The 19,228-nt window shown below is 35.0% G+C and overlaps 1 protein-coding gene across 5 annotated transcripts in view; it reads right to left on the bottom strand.

Annotated features, from left to right (window-relative positions):
* The window catches only part of Fancd2 (Fanconi anemia complementation group D2), an 883,021-nt gene that overhangs the window by 73,348 nt on the left and 790,445 nt on the right, over positions 1 to 19,228 (bottom strand). For all 5 annotated transcript variants that reach the window (XM_090413132.1, XM_090413256.1, XM_090413216.1 and 2 more), the window contains one exon: positions 1,546 to 1,695. In XM_090413132.1, the coding sequence (XP_090269258.1) occupies positions 1,546 to 1,695 (150 nt within the window). The remainder of the gene's footprint in view (positions 1 to 1,545; positions 1,696 to 19,228) is intronic.

Genomic DNA, 19,228 nt, shown 5'->3' with positions numbered 1-19,228 from the left:
ACATTCCTGGTTATTTAAAGAAAGTTACAGTGGGTAAGGTTCCTAAAGAGTGGAAAAAATTCAAAATATAACCACTCCACAAACAAGGTTCCAGGACAGAATTTTCCCATTATAAACTAGAATGCAGGATTGGATTGATGGACATGAAATTCTTCATGATGATCAGTATGGATTTGTAAAGGGTAGGTATTGTTTTAGCAAATTACATGTATTTTATGATAAGGTAATGAATGTGATGGATAAGAGAGATTCACATACACAGATGTTCTTGAACTTTGCAAAAGTGTGTGAGAGATTACTCCATGATAAGTTGGCATGATGGGATCGGAGATCTCAATATACTATCCATTACAGAGGGAACAGAGATTTGCTCTAAATGATATATAAGCAAGTTGTGTATGATGAAGCAGCATCATAAAAAAGGAGGGTAACAAGTGACATGCCCCAGAATTCTGCTCTTGGGCCTCTACTGTTTAACTTGCTTGTTAATGATATTTCATGCAGATTGTCTGGCAAGGTTCAGTTGTTTGCTGATGTTAATTTCCTTCAGTAAGATTAATATAGAGGGGATTATATTTTTACATGCAGAACTGGGAGTGAATTGAAAACATCGCAGAATATGTTGTGAATGCAGGAGTGTTAAGGATTTTAAGTTTCAATATTATTATTATTACTACTATAATGTGATGCCTTGAAGGAGTCCTTGGACTCATTGTACGAGAGCACACTACACATCAATTCACCATCTCCTCTGCTTAACCCTCCAACTATGAAATGGCATCTACAGCCTACAACCACAATCAACATTATGTTGGTAGGTTGCCCATATGTGAAATGAAAAACCAAAGTCTCTGGAAGAAAAAAATGATAAAGATGCTGTTGGTTAAATGAATCTCAAATGATAAGCCTACTGACTCGATGGAAAATATGATAATAATAATAATAAAAATGCATAATTTCATGTATTATGGGGAATGATTACTATCTAGATAAGATTTGACCTTTATGATGGCTTCTTCACTGGGAGAGAGCTAAATTCATTTTGCTCATATGTAGGTCCATGGATCTAGCTTTTCAACTGCTAACAGAAACTGCCAGAAATGGTTGGTCCATGTCCTTCCTGCAGGTACTCATGATTATTATTAGCTCTTTCAAACTTTTCAAAACATTTGCATGTCTGGGTTTATTTTCTTACTCTATTCCTTATGTTTATGTTTCAAACAAGAACCAGATTTTCTTTCTTTCTTTCTTCTTCTTATTTTTTTTTTATTCCAGCTGATCGCTTTCTAAATGATATGAAGAATTCCTCTAATTTTAATATGTTAAAATAAACATTTTGAAAAATTTTGGTGACTTTTGTATGTAAGATATATACCTATCACACAAAGGCTAAATCTATATTTATTCTGAAGATCTCCTATAATTATAATGCAAAATATGAAAAAATGCAAAAAATATACTTTGCATGCAGATTAAGAAACCCAACATAAAATTAAATTTCTTTAGTCAAGTAACTAAAAAACAACAAAAAAAATCTGAACTAACCTTAGTGTGGCTACAAATATGCTGAAGGTATCTGGTACTCAATTGAAAAGTTTTCAATAAACTATGTACATCGTCCCTATGACTGCGAAATATATGATCTAATAGAGGCATTCCATGATGCAGAAATGTATTAATAAACTGCCGGCTATACTAAAAAGTAAGAAATTAAGTATATAAAAAACATTTTCAAAAGTTTATTTTATTTTCAAAAGATCATCTGCTTAACTGTAAAAGTTCATATTTTCCATTCACCACTTCTACTCAGTTTCATAAGTCCAGAAAAAAATTTATAGCTGGCTACTGTAAATATCTTTTCTATCATATAAAAAATTCTGTGCAATAGATGTAAATTTTTAAATTTTATTTTATAAAATTACAATTTTATTATTATTATTATTACATGACACCTCCAGGGAGTCCAAAGACTCATCGAAGGAGGGCACCTACTCTACAGCTCTGTCTCCACCACTCAATCCACCAACTACAATCATTATCTACACCAACGCCATCTACCACCCGCCACTAGTATTTTCACTGACAATCACAAACATCAATGCACATGGCAGGATTCGAGCCCGCAGCCTTTTGGCTACACAGCAGATATGCTAACCACTCGGCCAAGCAGGCTGGCAATATAATTATCAAAATAAAAATTTTATAAAAATAAAATACAATTTTATTTTTATAAAATAAAATTATACGTTTCATGATTCTGACATACACTGCACAGAATTTATATTAATAATTAACTAGAAATTATTACTGTTAATTTTGGAATTTTAAAATTATCAACATTTGGTTATTTCCTATGGTCTATTTTATGATGGTCAATACTTTCTAGTTACAAACTGCCAAATCAGTGACTATCATTGATTTACAGCCAATTTGCAGCCAGAAAGAGAGAAACTTAAGTATTTATGGAAAAAGAGCTAGAAATTTAAATAATGTATGATAAATTGCCATTTTTCAAATCCATTATTTATTTAGTGGAAATACATGAATTTTTACTTTTTATTTATGTTTTATATTTTCAAAATCAACATTATTATCAAGTACTTCTTTATTAAAGGGAAAGATCAAATCCAGTGGTGATTTGATCCCTGTCTGCTTACTTTTGTCTTAATTCAAGGGAAAGATGGATTACTATTTAACCCTCTTCTTAAAACATCTAAAAATTTCTTTTCCTTACTTCTATAGCAAAGAGTAATATTATAACATACTTTATGTGCAAGAAAAAAAAAGTTCCAGATCTACTTCAAAATTTGTCTGTGTTCTTTACCGCAGTTGCATACAACAGTATGACAAATTACAGCTACTATACTTCCTCACAAAAATTCAACTTGTTTCTATCTTGTATAATGATACCTGTGGAGTATCCATAGCTAGAAAATAACATATGTGCCTCAAGTAAAATAAATTTTAAATTTATTTGTAAATATTTCATCTCACCTATCATAAGACATCAGTACAATTATTGAACAACAATAGGAACTAAATTAGAACACAGCAGTGTATTCTTAAATTGGAATCCCTCTAGGTATACAGTTGTGCATTAATGAATAAAACTATTGGACTGAAATTAAAATAAATTAAATTAAAATATATAAGAGATAAATTAATTGAATACAATTGAAGATAACAATTTCCCAAACTTTTGGAATAGTGAGGAAGTCATTATGATTGAGATTAGGTCTATGAAGTAGGGCTTCAGCACTTTTTTTTATATAAACATTCATGTCAATATATGAATATATGCAGTAGCTTGGTATTTCCCCATTGTATCCTATGGTTAGCGTTTTCCATTCCATGTTGTGCAAGACCAGGTTTGTGAGATTTGATATGACATGGTCTTGATGTTCAGAGATATGTTAATTTACACATCTTCCTGTTTGTCTATAGTAAGACAAGTTGCATGAACATGGTGCTTTTCCCAAAATTTTGAAATAGTGAGGAAATCATTATGATTGAGATTAGATCTATGAAATAGGACTTCAGCACTTTCTTTATACAAACATTCATTTTTATATATAAATCTATTATATATGAGATTAGGTCTATGAAGTAGAGCTTCAAGACTTTCTTTATACAAACATTCATGTTTATATATGAATCTTTGAGTAGCTTGGTGTTTCCCCCATTGTATCCTATGGTTAGCGTTTTCAATTTTATGTTGTGCAAGACCAGGTTTGTGAGATTTGATAGCACGTGGTCTTGATGTTCAGAGATATGTTAATTTATAGATTTTCCTGTTTGTCCATAGTAAGACAAGTTGCATGAACATGGTATTTTGTATATGCCAGGTAATTGCTGAGAGTTTGTATTTTGGAGAAGGTAGCAGGTTATGAATTTGGCTGATGGGTTTATAGGTAGCAATGAGGTGATATTTTCTCATAATTTTTGCCACATGTTCAGAGATGCCTTTAATATATGGTGAAGGTCCTGGAGAGATTGGTGAGAAGTAGGATGCTGAAATGGATTGATAACAGCAGTATTCTCTGTGGTTATCAGCATCAGTTTGTTATGGGTAGATTATGTTTATGTATTATAACAAGGTGACAAATACTATGGACATGAGAGATGCATATACAGTGGTGTACTTAGATTTTGCAAAGGCTTTTGATAGACTGCAACATGACAAGCTGTTAAATAAATTGAAACAGATGGGATTGGATAACAGACTTCTGAGTTGGATCAGTGACTGGCTGTTAGATAGATATCAGTAAGTTGTGTATGGAGGGGGGGGGGGGGTGCAGTATCCCAAAAGAGAAAGGTCATTATTGGTGTGCTGCAGGGGTCAGTTTTGGGATCATTGTTACTCAGTTTGTATGCTAATGACATTGGGTTGGGTTTAACTAGCAATATGCAGCTGTTTGTAGATGATGCAAAACTGGGGAGAGCAATGCAGAGTCAAGTGAATGTTATGGAACTCTAAGTGGAACTGTCAGTTCAATGTTGCAAAGTGTAAGGTTTTGAGATTTGGTAAGCAATGATGGGATGCAAAGTATCCATTTGGTGGGGAAACTTTAACAGAAGTAGAGAAGATTAGAAATCTAAGAGTGATAGTGGACAAGCACCTGAAATGCAGGGTCCACATTGCACAAGTTGTGAAGGCATCACATTGGATAATGGCAATGATGAGGAGGATCCTGACATGTAGAAATAGAGAGGTTATGATTCCATTGTAAAAGGCCTTGATCAGGCCTCATATGGATTATTGTGCAGATTTGGTCGCTGGGTTTTTATGGTGATGAGGATATGTTGGAAAGGATCCAGAGAAGATTTACAATAGTCAATGGTCTTTGGAATGTGGACATTCCAAATGAGGGCAGATTGAGACAACCTAAGTTTCAGAGTCTCGTGAATAGGAGGAATGGGGGGGGGGGATATAATTGAGACATAAACTAGTCAGGGGTTGTTATTGGGTCGACATTGAAAAGACTTTTCATAGAATGGGAGAGGGGAGTAGAACAAGAGGCCATTGCTGGAAACTGTATAAGGAGGGTGTGAACAGGAGGAGTGAGGAGTAGGTTCTTTGCAGAGAGTAGTTGGTAAGTGGAATGCATTGCCTGAGTGTGTTGTGGGTGTAGACACATTGAATCAGTTTAAGGCACAGTTGTATGAGCATTGTGTGCAATAGTGTGTACCTCCCACAACGAGTCTCTCCTTCTTCTTTCACTACACGTTATTCCCGCATCCTATGCAGGGTCCGCATGTTACTTAGATGCAATTGGTACTAACAAATAACATTTTACTTGTTAGTACCAATCCCAACCGACCTGTCACCTAGTCTGCTGCTGGGGTGGGATATATTTTTGACTGTAGAGGCGTGTGTTCACAGGCTGGTTTGCCTGCTTGCGGGATGAAAAATGCCAGATAAACTGGCAGAAAAACCCTACTGCCCGCACCCAAGACTGGCTAACTTGGCTATGCCCGAGGAAGATCCTCAAGTTCCCCACGTCTCTGACGGGAATCGAACCTGGGACACTCCTTCCCCAGGCATATGGTTGTGAAGTGCAAAGCCACTAAGCTAACCGCATGGACAACGAGTCTCTGACTCTATGAAGTAGAGCCAGAGACTCAAAAGTTAATAATAATAATAATATATGGTATTAGGAGTCCTGTGAACTTTTTCTTGTCTGTGTTGCTTTATACAAGTGTGGTTGATTATTTTGTTGGTTATTATTAGATTATATCCATTTAGTAAGGCTGTTTCTTTGACAATTTCCAATCCTATTTTTAGAGATTCTTTGTAAGAACAAATAGTGTGCGTTCTGGATATGAGGGATTTTATGATGCCATATTTTTGAGATGGATGGTGAGCTAATGTATTGTGGATATAATGACCTAAAAAAGTTGGTTTTCAGTAGAAAGAAGTGGAAATGGATCCATCTTGCTTATGCTGAATGAGTAGATCAAGAAAGGAAATACCTTTTGATGATTCTTTTTCTAGTGTGAACTTGATATGATAAGTTTTGATATTTTGTAGAAATGAGAAGGGTTCTGGTTTTGTGTGACAACAAACTGCAAAGATGTCATCAATGTACCATAGCCAAATTGGGTCAGGAACAAAAATTCTTTCTTCTGGGTGTTCTAGAAAAAAGTTGGCTAGGTTAGGTGATAAGGATAAGCCCACTGCAGTTTCTTCCTCTTGTTTATATATTTTATATCTCCATGTGAAGTAACCTAGTGTAATTGCAAATTTGAATAATTCCACTCTGTCCAGAGGAAAATTTTGGGTTAAAAATTCTATTGTCTCTTTAAGAGATATTAGTGAAGAGGGAGACAATGTGAAAGCTTACTAACATGTCAGTATCTGCCAGTTTAACATCTTTAAATGTATAATAATCCTATAAACAACATATTACATGATAACTGCATTAATTAACTTTAATGAAATGAAAGTACAGATTTTGGGGCTAAAAATGACAGCATATCATCGGTACTTAGAAACAAGTAAATCAAAGAAATGGGAATACAAGGTACATACAAATCTCGGTTTAGGAATTAAAAATGGTTGCTGCATGCTAGAAATTTATATATTAATAAATAATATTAAAACTATTTTTGATTGCTACATAAAATGAAAATCTCCCAAACATTTTTGGAGGAAGGGAGGGATGAGAGAGACATTCTAATTCAGATTTGGCTGATGATGAAAAGGCTTTGCAACTTTCTTTGAAAGGGCGTTCAAAGAAAAAAAAAATCGTTTTCTCCATGCTTCTGTGAAGAAGATGAGTTTCTTCCCACCATATGCTGTGTTTAGTATCAATACTATGCTGTGCCAGACAAGACTTTTGAGGTTTCATGAATTCAATATACATGAAATGTATATTGAATACATTGAATATTGAAAACTGATGTTCATTAATTCTTTTTTCCACAGAATGGCCTCTACCCAAAGTATGTCAAATTACATTCACAAGGTATCCGGTAAACACCATCTAATGACAGAGATGACAGTTCACCTTTTGTAGATGGTAATAGCAGAGAAATTTTTTTGATAGGAAAATAAGGTAATATTTCTTCAAAATTCTATCAATAGGTTCAGAGATACCAGAAATATAAGGGATTGGAATGCTGCAGTCTTTTGAAGAATCATGAGTTGGAACACAGGAGTCAATTATCTGATGGATTTGATGAAGGTTGTAACCAATAAATTCCATTAAAGTTTTGATAGCAAGAAGTTCTTGTAAGCTTGAGAGAGGGAGAGCATACATTATGTGCTCTATTAATTATTAAAGACCTGATAACACCAATTTATTGAGAAATGTGATGAGCAGATGAATGTATCTGCCAGTAAAAGTAGGTTTTCAATAAACACCGGTTGACAAATTACCGAAGTCTGCGCAAGTAAGAAGGATGTCCAAGAATGGACAACTACCAGTATTTTCTTTTTTCATGGTGAACTGAATGTGCAAATGAAGGCTATTGATCCATTGTAGGAAAGTGGCAAGTTCATTTTTAGAATGAGGTCAAACAGTGACAACAACATCGACATAATGAAACCGATGAGAGGATTGCGGATAAATGGATGATAACAATGTATCTTCCAGATGCTGCTGCTGTTGTCTTGTCCTTTGAAGAGTCTTAGATATTTCCATGTGCTCCTTGAACTATTTTGGCTTTGCCAATGATTTTGTTCACATAGAGCTGTTGTTCAGGATTAGGGTCTATTGTTTGCAAGGCTAATGTAATTGCTGGACCGGTAAAACTGTGAGTGGGTGTCAGTTCAGTATTTGGGCAGTTATTGCAGTTTCCATATGTTATTGTGTTATCCGTATTGACCTTCATTCCTCTAAAATGTTGTCCTGTTTGGAGTCTTGCTATCATGGTGGAGGTCTTTTTATTAACACTAATTTCGGGAATTTGGTGTTGTATCCCTGATTTTAGTGGCATTAGTTTAGATTTTGCTAGTGTGTTAGCATCAGCAAAAGTTATCAGTTTCTTGGTTGAGTTCTCTGGCCTCTTTTGATAATTTATCAACTGCTTCATTGTAATCAATGTCTACATGAGAATGAATCCATTGTAAAATGCAACTTTTTCCCAAACACTTTAGTTGGTTTAAGAGTTTATGGATGTCTTGTGTGCACTTGGTATTGCCATTTTTGGTTGCCTCCATAGCTGTAGGAAATCTTGAGTAAATTATAATTAAATTAGAATTTCCTCTGATTGTTGAGATGATAATTTTAAGTAGGTTTCAAGTGCTTTATTTATTGAATAAAGTTTGCTGATAAAATTGGAAGCAATTCTCCCAGATTTAGCTTTTATTGAAAGTTTTTCGCCTTTTAGGAGTAGAAGGAGAGCATCAGTGTCTCCATTATTCATATTGGTTTGGAGGATAAAAGAAGGTTGATAGTGTTTAGGTCTTTTTCTTTGAGAGTTTCTTTTGATTCTTTTTTAGTACAAAGTTTGGTAAAGTTTAGATTTATGGAGGTATTCAAAGAAGGACTGGAAAAGAGAGGTTCTTTGCTTATGAACATTTAGATGATCAAGGCCTATTTCATTCCTGATAATGTCATCATATTGTAAAGTTGATGATCTGTGAAGTCTGCATTTTTGATTCCAATGTTCATGCGTTTTAGGGAGATATGAAAGCTTTGGTAACTTTTGATATTATTAATGAATTTTATGGTGACAAATTTCCATCTGTCCTCCAGATGGTTTAAAAAATAGTTCGCCAAAGGGCTGCCCATGGCGTCCTTGAGCCTAACTATAGATTTTGTTTTTCCAGCTGAAATATCCTGATTCTATAATAAATTCAAAAATCTTCACAATACCACGAGGATAATCATCATGTAGTAAATTAACAGTGCCAGATAAAATAACGGAATATTGATAAAAAGGGAAACAATGTCAAAGCTGACCAACAAATCTGATTCTTGTATTTGAATATCCTTGATTTTCTCAACAAAATGTGTGGAATTCTTGATGAATGATCTGATTGTCTGATATAAGCAGTTAACAAATGTGAAGGAATAAATGTAAAAAATAAAAATAAGAGTAATTTGTTGTTTATAGTTATGACACAGGTAGCTTTAAAGATAACCCTATGGATTTTTTTTATTGAGTAAACTCAGTGGCCAAAGAGGGAACGGAGAAGGTTACACAAAAATGTTGCAACTTTATATGTTGGACTGCCTATAGAATCCACAACAGCTTCCTGAATAAAAAGTGTTTGAATGCCTATACCACTGTATTAAATAAAAGTTTCTAATTCAGTGGTCAGTATATATGTGTGTGTGTGTATATACACACTCACACACACATATGAGGGTGGTTTGAAAAGTTCTCGGCCTAACAATGAAAAAACAAATTTATAATTTCAAAATTATTTTTCATAATTTCCCTTAAGACTAATACAGTTATTCCAGTGATGCTCTAGTGCCATTATCCCATCCTTGTAGTGGTTCTCAGTCAGATCTGCAAAATACCCCTCTACAGCTGCAATCACCTCTTGATTTGAGGAAATACGCTGACCAATGAGGAAGAGTTTTAGTTTTGGGAAGAGATAGAAATCAGAGGGAGCCAAATCTGGGAATATGGTGGATGTTCCAACACTTCATAGTGCAGATCCCTTAATTTTCCCATTGCCAAAACACTTTTGTGGGCAGGTGCATTTTCCTGATGAAAGATGATTTTTTTTTTCTTCTACAAACCGGGTCCTTTCTCATGAATTTTTTCCTCTAATCTGGTTAAAAGATTGGAATAATATTCCCTGGTTCTTGTTTTACCCTATTCAAGATAATTAATAAACAAAATGCCTTTAGCATCCCAAAACACCAATGCCATGATCTTTCCTGCTGATGGATCCAGTTTTGTCTTCTTTGGTGCAGAACAAACCGGCTTCTGTCCACTGTTTTGACTGCTCTTTGTATTCTGGTATGTAATGGTGAATCCAAGTCTCATCCATAGTAATAAATCAATGCACAAAATCAGTTTTATTCTTGTTAAAACACTCCAAGCACTATTCAGAGATTTTCATGCAAGTACGTTTTTGATCTGCTGTGAGCAAGCATGCCTATTTTGCGCAAAGCTTTTTCATTTGCAATTCTTCATGCAAAATATATTCTACACGTTTGAAATGCCTATAGTGTCAGCAATTTCATGTACTTTAACACGCCGGTCATCCAATACCATATTGTGTACTCGATCAATGATTTCAGGTGTTCTTATCATTTTCTGGATGTCCTTCACATGGATCATCTTCAAGGCTGGTACAGCCACGTTTAAACTCGGCAGCCCATTCTTAACTGTCAAAAACGAAGGAGAAGAGTGCCCATAAACTTTTATGAACTTTGAATGAATTTCTTTTGGCATTAAACCTTCTTTTACAAAGAATTTTATAACTGAACAATACTCAATTTTATCCATTTCAAGTGATATAGACAAACTTTTGATTCAGACAGCTGTGTAAAACAAACTGTATAAAACAAGTTGTGTAAAACAAACTGTATAAAACAAGTTGTGTAAAACAAACTGTATAAAACAAACATACTTGATAGAAAGACTTGCAATTTCACATGGATGCTTATGACAAACGTACCAACTTAGAAAAATAAAACTCTTGCCGATAGTGTTGCGATCTATGGACATGGCCGAGAACTTTTCAGACAACCCTCGTATGTACTTATGAAAGTCTTCCCCATGACTTTTGTTTCGCTAGTTTTAAACAGTACTTCACTTTCTTACATTTTTCTCTGAATTCTCTAAGAGCAAAAGCTGAATTACTTGTCAGAAACTTTCCATGTGCTTTCTTCTTTTCCTTGACTGCCCTCTTTATCTTCCCAAGTCCATGAAAGTTTTTTTTTTTTAAAAAAAGGCAGAAATGCCTCTCTGACCGAATAAATCAATATTTTCTTGAGTGTTTGCCATTGAATCTCCAAGGTTTGGAAATTCAATGGCAAACGTTTTCATTTTTTTCTTCAATGATGTTCATGCATTTGAGTCTACAGTTCAACTCTGAAAGCTGCTCAAGTTTGATTCATTTTAAAACTTTCTTTCAAACTCTACTTTTCAATATGAAATTCAATTCCATCCTATTCAAATCAAGATAGTGATTACTTGATATTTCAAATCCTCTGTATACTCTTATGTCATGAACCAGTGAGAAAACATTGCTATCAAATATCTCATATCATCATCAAATTCCTGCTATGTACCCTCAAGGGGTGTACAGGATATGATAGTACTATATGAAAAAAATTAAATCATTACCAGCTTCCTATCTGCAATTTTCCTCCAAATCAGTCTGTTACTTGTCAAGACTCCAACATTATCAGATCTTATATTTCTATCGGCTAAGGCACTTTGTACCGTATCAATCCACCTACACCTTGGTCTTCCTCTAGGTCATTTTGCTGCCAACCTGGCAGAGAACACTTGTTTTGCTAATCTTTCTTCGCCCATTCTGTTTAATTGATAATACCACCTGAGATTAGCTCTGCTAATGCATTCCTGGATGCAGACAATGTCAAGTTCTTTCCTAATATCCTTGTTTTTAATATGATATTGCCATTGATGCCATCTGTTCACACCTATAATCTTTCTCAGGACTCTCATATCTGCGGTCTCTAGTCTTTGGTCAAGTGTTTTACTTCTGACCCAGCTCTCAGATCCATAAATTAAAACTTGTTTGAACACTGTCTTGTATACAGCTAATTTAGTGTTCCGACTAATTTCTCTCTTATTCCATATGAATTTATTCAATTGACTTCCCACCATACCAGCTTTGCTGATTCTGTTGTCTATTTCTATATTTAATTTACCATCTTCAGTAAAAATCGTGCCTAAGTAGCTGAAATGTTTTACATGTTCCACCGGTTCTCAATTCACAACACAGTGGACATTTTCAATGATTCTGCCTATTTTCATTGTCTTTGCCTTTTTATTGCTGACATTCATACCATATCTATTACAATAGCTATTCAATTTAGTCAGAGAATCTTGCAGACTTGTAGCAGATTTATTTAGAAGTATAACATCATCCGCATAAAGCAAAGAGCTGACATTAACATCCCCAATTTTGATATCATGTTTAATACCACTTTCGTTCATAATGTGATCTATATAGATAATGAATAACAGAGGAGGATAATGTACATCCTTGTCTCACACCAGATTTAACATTAAACCATCTTCCTGTACGTCCTTCAATTCTAACTGCTGACTTACAACTCAAATAAAGACTAAGTATTGCTTGATATAATGCCCCATTGACACCATATAACTGTAGTGTATTAAATAGCTTCTCTCTTGGCACCTTGTCATATGCCTTTTCCAAATCGACAAAACTTAAATACAGATCTTTGTTATATTCCCATGCTTTCTCGACTATTTGTCGTAAAGTGAAGATCTGATCCTGACAGCCTCTATTTGGCCTGAATCCAGCTTGTTCTTCACCAAGCTTTTCTTCCACAATTCTTCTCAACTGTTTCTCAGGTATACTTGCATAGATCTTGCCAGAAACACTCAGTAGGGAAATACCTCTGTAATTCTCACATTCACTTTTAGTTCCCTTTTTATATATGGGTATTATGAGAGCTCTACTCCAATCATCGGGAATTCGTCCCTCTGTCCAGGCTTTCTGAACTATGCAGTGCAGCCACTGTAAGACTCTTATACCACCATACTTCAGCATTTCTGGTCGAATATCATCTACTCCTGCTGCCTTTCCACATTTCAAGCCTTTGATGGCTTTTTCTACTTCAAGTATAGAAGTGTATTCCTGACTGCATGCCTGGGCAGTGTTTTTTACCACTGTGCTATCATAACTGCTTGTTTCATTTAGCAGTTTTTCAAAGTAATTACTCCATACTTCAAGGATATCTTTTTCTCCCGTTTTCATGTCACCTTTATCCTCTCTAACTCCTTTTACAGCACTCTTTCCTCCATTTCTAAGCTCCTTCATCAGCAACCTCCAGAATATTTTGCCACCTTCTTGATATTTATTTTCTATATTCTTGCCAAAGTCCTCCCATGACTTTTGTTTAACTAGTTTTACACAATGTTTAGCATTCTTGCATTTGTCTCTATATTCTCTAAGAGCAAAAGCTGACTTATTTAACAGGAACTTTTGATATGCTTTCTTCTTTTCCTTCACTGCCTCTTTAACGTCCTGTGTCCACCAGGGAGTTCTGATTTTTTTATCCTTGCAGACAACTTCACCACATGCCTCTCTGGCAGAATCAATCAATGTTTTCTTCAGCGTTTCCCACTGAATCTCCAAGGTTTGATTCCTGTTCTCAGACTCTTTCATTTTTTCTTCAATAATCTTTGTGTATTTTAGTCTACAGTTCACATCTGAGAGCTGCTCAACTTTTATTCACTTTAAAACTTTCTTACATGTTATTCTTTTCAATATGAAATTCAATTTTATCCTGCTCTAGACTAAATAGTGATCACTTCCAATTTCAAATCCTATGTAGAGTCTGGTGTCCTGCACCAGGGAGAAAACATCACTATCAACAATAACATAGTCAATGAGACTTTTCTTATTCCTAGCCTCTTCTCTCCATGTGAATTTGTGCACATTTTTATGTTGGAACATGGTGTCAGTAATAACCAGTCCATGTTCTGAGCAGAAATCCAACAGATATTTGCCATTATTATTAGCTTTGCTCTTTTCTCCAAATTTTTCCCAAACATTTTTGTATGTCTGACAATCACTTCCTACTCTGCTATTTAGATCCCCAACAAGGACCAACTTTTCCATTTTCACTGTGTCAGTAGCTTTCTCTAGAGCCTCAAAAAATTCCTCCACTTCTACCTTAGTAGAACCTTGTGTGGGACCATAGGCACAAATAAGTCTCATTGTCCAGTTCCCCATTCTCATATTAGCCCACATTACTGTACTTGAGACTGACTGCCATTCAAGAAGATTAGCCTCGTATTTTGTGTTGAATACCATGGCTACTCCTCCTTTTTCTTGACTGTCATTGCCTGAATATAACATTTTGTATTTATTGCTCAGAAAGATCTCACCAGTTTTTCTCTTTTTTTTTTTTCATTCAACCCTATTGTGTCGATCTGGTACTTATCTAATTCCTCAGCTAGCTCTATTTCTTTGCCATTCAATCTTCGCGTTGATAGTACCGATCTTTAACTCTGGTGATGATGAGTTGGGGTTTGTTTTCAGATTTGTTCCAGTAGCTGACTTTTCGCTGTTCGCCCTGGTTCCCTGGTGAAAAAAACAGGGGCCTTGTTTAACCGGGCGACGCCCCAGCCGGCATGAAATTTTTCATGTTGTACCATCATTTTTTATTTTGGTTTAACCAATAAGAATACAATTTGGTTGGCTAAATCCCAAATTGCCAGTGCCCATCCTCGTTCGTTCAGTATCCAAGTAGATACCCAACAGGGTGCACCACGAGAAGGTGAGGATTGGACATTAGGTCAGAAGCCCTGGTCGGTTCTCCGCATTCCTTTAAAGGCTATGTGGAGGTCTCCTCTCAGTTATACAGCTTTGACCCTTAAGCACCCCCAAATATCTCATATAATAATAATAATAATAACTATAACACAGTGAACGAGACTTTGCTTATTTCTTGCATTTTCTCTCCATGTGAATTTGTGCACATTTTTATGTTGGAACATGATGTTAGTGGTATTAGTAATAACTAATCCATGTCCTGAAGAGAAATCTAGCAGGTATCTACCATTATCATTACCATTATTATTAGATTTGTGCTTTCTCCAAATTTTTCCAAAACATTCCTACGTGTCTGGTAATCATTTCCCTCTCTGCATTTTGATAAATACATTTAGATGTCCAACAAATACCAACATTTCCTTTTTTAATGTGTCAGTTACTCTCTCTAAAGCCTCAAAAAATTCCTCCACTTACCTTACCAGAACATTCTATGGGACCATAGGCACAAATAAGTCTCATTGTCCAGTTCCCCATTCTGATATTTGGCCACATCACTACTTTATATTCCCTGCCGTTCAAGATTATCATATTTAGTGTTCAATACAATAGCTACTTTCTACTTTCCCTGATTGTTGTTTCCTGAATATAACATTTTGTATTTGCTGCTTATAAAGATCTCACCTGTTTTTATTCTATTTTTTCAGTCACATCTAATATGCTGATCTGGTACTTATCTAATTCTTCTGCTAGTTCCATTTCTTTTTCCATTGATGCTTCTTACATTGATAGTACCAATCTAGAGCTCTGCTGATGTTAAGTTAGGATGCATTCTGGGATTTATTCCAATAGCTTGATTTTGTGTTATCTGCCCTGGTTCCCTGATGAAAACAATGGGGCCTTGTTTAACCAGGTGATGCCCTAGCCAACATTCATAAGCCAATAAGAATACAATTTGGTTGTCTAAATTCCAAATTGTCAGCCTATCCTAACAGGGCACACCATGAGAAGGTGAGGACTGGACATTAAGGTAGAAGCTCTGGTCAGTTCTCTGCATTCCTTAAAAGGATACATAGAGGTGTCCTACCAATTATATAGCTTTGACCTTAAGCATCCCTTTCATATCCTGTGTTACTTTCTTGTTGACTTTCATACTCACCACCTATCACACTCATTATCTTACAATCTGGTCATTTAACTTTCACTTATACTATCATACTGCTACTTTCAACCACATCATTTATACTCTCTTTCACATTTCTTTTGCCATTGTTTACACCCAGAATTCTATTCACTCCAATACTTTCAGTTTCACAGCTTTCAGAACCAACTTCTGCTACTTCATTTTCTTGCTTTTGACAAGTCTCACATTTCTGGCTTAAAACATCTATGATGACCCTCCCTCCCCTGTCTCTCTCTTTTCACTGCCAATCTCAGACTGTAATCCCATTTCTCTTGGCAATGAACACATAGCAAGCGAGTACGTGCATGCACACGCGCGCACACACACACACACACAGTACATTTCACAAAATCCCTCTTGTCAAACCCTCTGCATATTGATGTCTAGGCTGCCGTTGTTCTAGCTCACATTTGCACCATGAAAAACACAACTGATCTATTGTATATGATATAAATATATAAAAATAAATAAATGAGCTGAACCACACAGTCATATACAAGGATACTACATTCATTAGTTATCAAAATATGATTAAATCAATATTAAACAATGACTTATCTGCAAGTTCACGATCATGCAGTCAGTCCAATATATGCCAAAAGTTGTAAAAGTTTCCTTCTTACATTAAATTGAAAAAGTAAGAAATTATATTCTTGTTTAATCCTTTTTCTAAGTGTAAGCAAACAACGTTTGCACATGAAGTTTCTTCATTCTTTTGTATAGAAGCTAATGACTTTGCCTCAGTATCCTATAATACAAAACACATATCCTTTTGGGTGTGCATAATGCTAAGCATTATGTTTTGACCTTTACTGAGGTGTCATCAGTGAGAGCCAGAAACAGAAGGGATACCAAGGTTGAAGTAATGAAGTCAAGAGGAAACATCATACATATGCACTGTTTGCTTATATTTGGAAAATGGATTAAACAAGAATATAATTTCTTTGTTTTTTTAATTTATAACCACAAGAAAAAAAAACTTTTTACATTTTCCTTTTCCACTGTCTTTTTAATTTTATTAGCATTTTTCATGATTGTTGTTATAGTAGGTGGTGGTGGTGGTGGGTGGGTGGGTGGGAGGGGAGGCTTACATGCTGCTTCCCAGAAACAGTAGTGGTGGATCCCACTCTGCATTCTTCTGATAACTTCAATATTTTTTTTTCTAACATTATAAACTTCTGCAATCTTTTAGCAACATTTTCATCAGTACTTCTCTAAGACTAGACATGTTTCAGGCTTTACTTTTTATTTTAAAGAAAAAAAATTTATTAAAACCACATAGTGTTTAACCCTTTAACTGCTGAGAACATATTATTATGGGCTCAGAAATACATGCCTGCTTTGCTGAGCTCGTAAATGTACAGTTGGCGAGCCTCCCATATTCAGACAATTTTTTAGTATGGAAAGAATCGTCATAAGATATTCAAACTTTGCGGGTAGGTTTTCTCCATCTATTGCCAACCAATTGAAGTGTATTTGATTTGGGTTTCTGTCCTTGAATGACATCTAAAATGAAAAATTTGAACGGGTGCAACTGATCATATGAAGCATGATGCATAAACCACGTGACTGTGGGGATTTCAGGGATGTCACAATATGGTGTCTACCAGTAAATATCCGTGTTATCTTACTGATGATCAAACTGATGAATTGTTAACAACAAACGTAAGGTGAAAGAAGAATTGTCCGAGTTAAGTGAACTGTGTACTTCAGATGAAGAAGATCCTGGTGATATAAGTGTTACAAGTAAGCAAGATAGTGACAAAAGTCTCGATACGAATGTGCGTAAGCGAATGCGTACCGAAGATGTATTGTTCAAGTGGCGTGATGATGCATTTACTCCAAGTGTACACGAATCTGATAGCAATAATTCAGGAATAATCACAGGTAATATCACTGATGATTCTTCAGCTTTAGATATTTTTGAACAATTTTTTTACCATAGAACTAATGACAACAATAGCTGACGAAACAAACAAGTTTCATACCTTCACCACAAATAATAGGCCATCTACACCATCTTCACGACTAAAGCAGTGGAAAAACACCACCCCTCAAGAACTTTACATTTTTCTAGCTATTACAAAAAACTATTTTTCCACCTTCTGGATATGATACTCTAAATTCCTACTGTCTCTATAATGTAAAATTTGGAAAAAAACACAAACTTAGCAGACTACCAACTCATGCTTATCAGGGAAATAATTCAAAAGTACCATATACCCAGAACAACAGGGAGGTTGAAAGGACGTCCATCACCTGGAGATCAACCACTGCATCTCAAAGAAAGGCATTTCCCTTCTCTTGTACCTTCTACTGAGAAGAAGAAGAATGCAGCTTGAGTTTGTCATGTCTGTTCCAATACTACTCTTGAGCAGAAAAAGCGTCATGAGAGCCAGTATGTGCACCAAATGTGATGTTAGACTCTGTGTACAGCCATTTTGAAAAATATCATTCCATGCTAAATTTTTAGGATTTTCATACCCTGGCACTTGGTAGGCTTAGTAATAACTGTGTTGTAAACAATAGTGCTCTTTATATATTTTGATTAATTTCTACATAAATTAATGTGTGTAATTTGCATAATCAAGTGGACACCCCTTGATTATGCAAATTTTATAAAACACTGTTATTTCCATTTTTGTGAGTGAACATATATCAAGAATGTATGATGCTGTCCAGACTTCTTACTTCAGTAAGAATTTTAATTGATTTTATTTATAAATTTTTTGCAAAATTAATTCAGCACAAGGGACAATGTCAGTAGAATATAAAATCAGCAGTTAAAGGGTTAAGAACAGAATAAGCCATGATAATATATTACAGATATTATAAATACAGTACTGTTTTCAAGTTCACGAATCGAGTTTTAAAATAAATTCACCATTAAGTAAAGAGCAACTCCAAACAGAACATGGTAAATTTGAGACAATGCTTGGTCTATAAATTTTCTAGTATTTTTGAGGGGAATTAAAGAAATTACAAGAAAATTCCCAAAATGGCAGATATTCATATCAGGAGTCTACTGTATAACCTTTCCCCTTATCTAACTCTGCAGTTATTCAGTAAAATGTGAGCTAACTGCTTAAGCTAGACTAACCTTTAACAAAGCCAAGCCATGCTGTTTTCTATAAAGGATTAATATGTTATCTGGTTACAACAGGATGCAGAGATACTGATTTATCTAGAATTGGTTATGCTCTAGTCTCATCCTTATATAATCAAATTATGTATTCCTCCTTTCACTCATTCAGAGTTTTGGTAATGTTGAGACTCAGGTTGAATAACCAAAGTCAGATGCACTATTAAATCTCCTGCATACTCTTAGCTTAATTTCTAATATACCATCCATTTCTACAGCTGTGTTTAAATCAAGAAAGTATAATAGCTTTAATAACTTAAGTCATTTATGCCTCTATCTATCTTGCCACATCATTCGGTTTCTTTCTCAAAAAAAAAAAAAAATAAAAATAAATAAATAAAATAACAGAATTATGTTTGCCTCCTTCCATTCATTCAGAATTTTGCTTATGTCGAGTCTCAAGTTGAATAAGTCAGAGGTACTATTAAATCTCTTGCGCATTCTGAGTTCATTTTCTAATATACCATCTGTAAAAGGGATTCCTTTGTTACCT

The sequence above is a fragment of the Typopeltis vanoorti genome, chromosome 1 (genome assembly GCF_054136105.1).
Source record: "Typopeltis vanoorti isolate ZY-2024b chromosome 1, IOZ_Tvanoo_1.0, whole genome shotgun sequence".
Classification (NCBI taxonomy): domain Eukaryota; kingdom Metazoa; phylum Arthropoda; class Arachnida; order Uropygi; family Thelyphonidae; genus Typopeltis; species Typopeltis vanoorti.
Note: the sequence above shows the minus strand (reverse complement) of the source record. Positions and strands in the feature narration are given on the sequence as shown.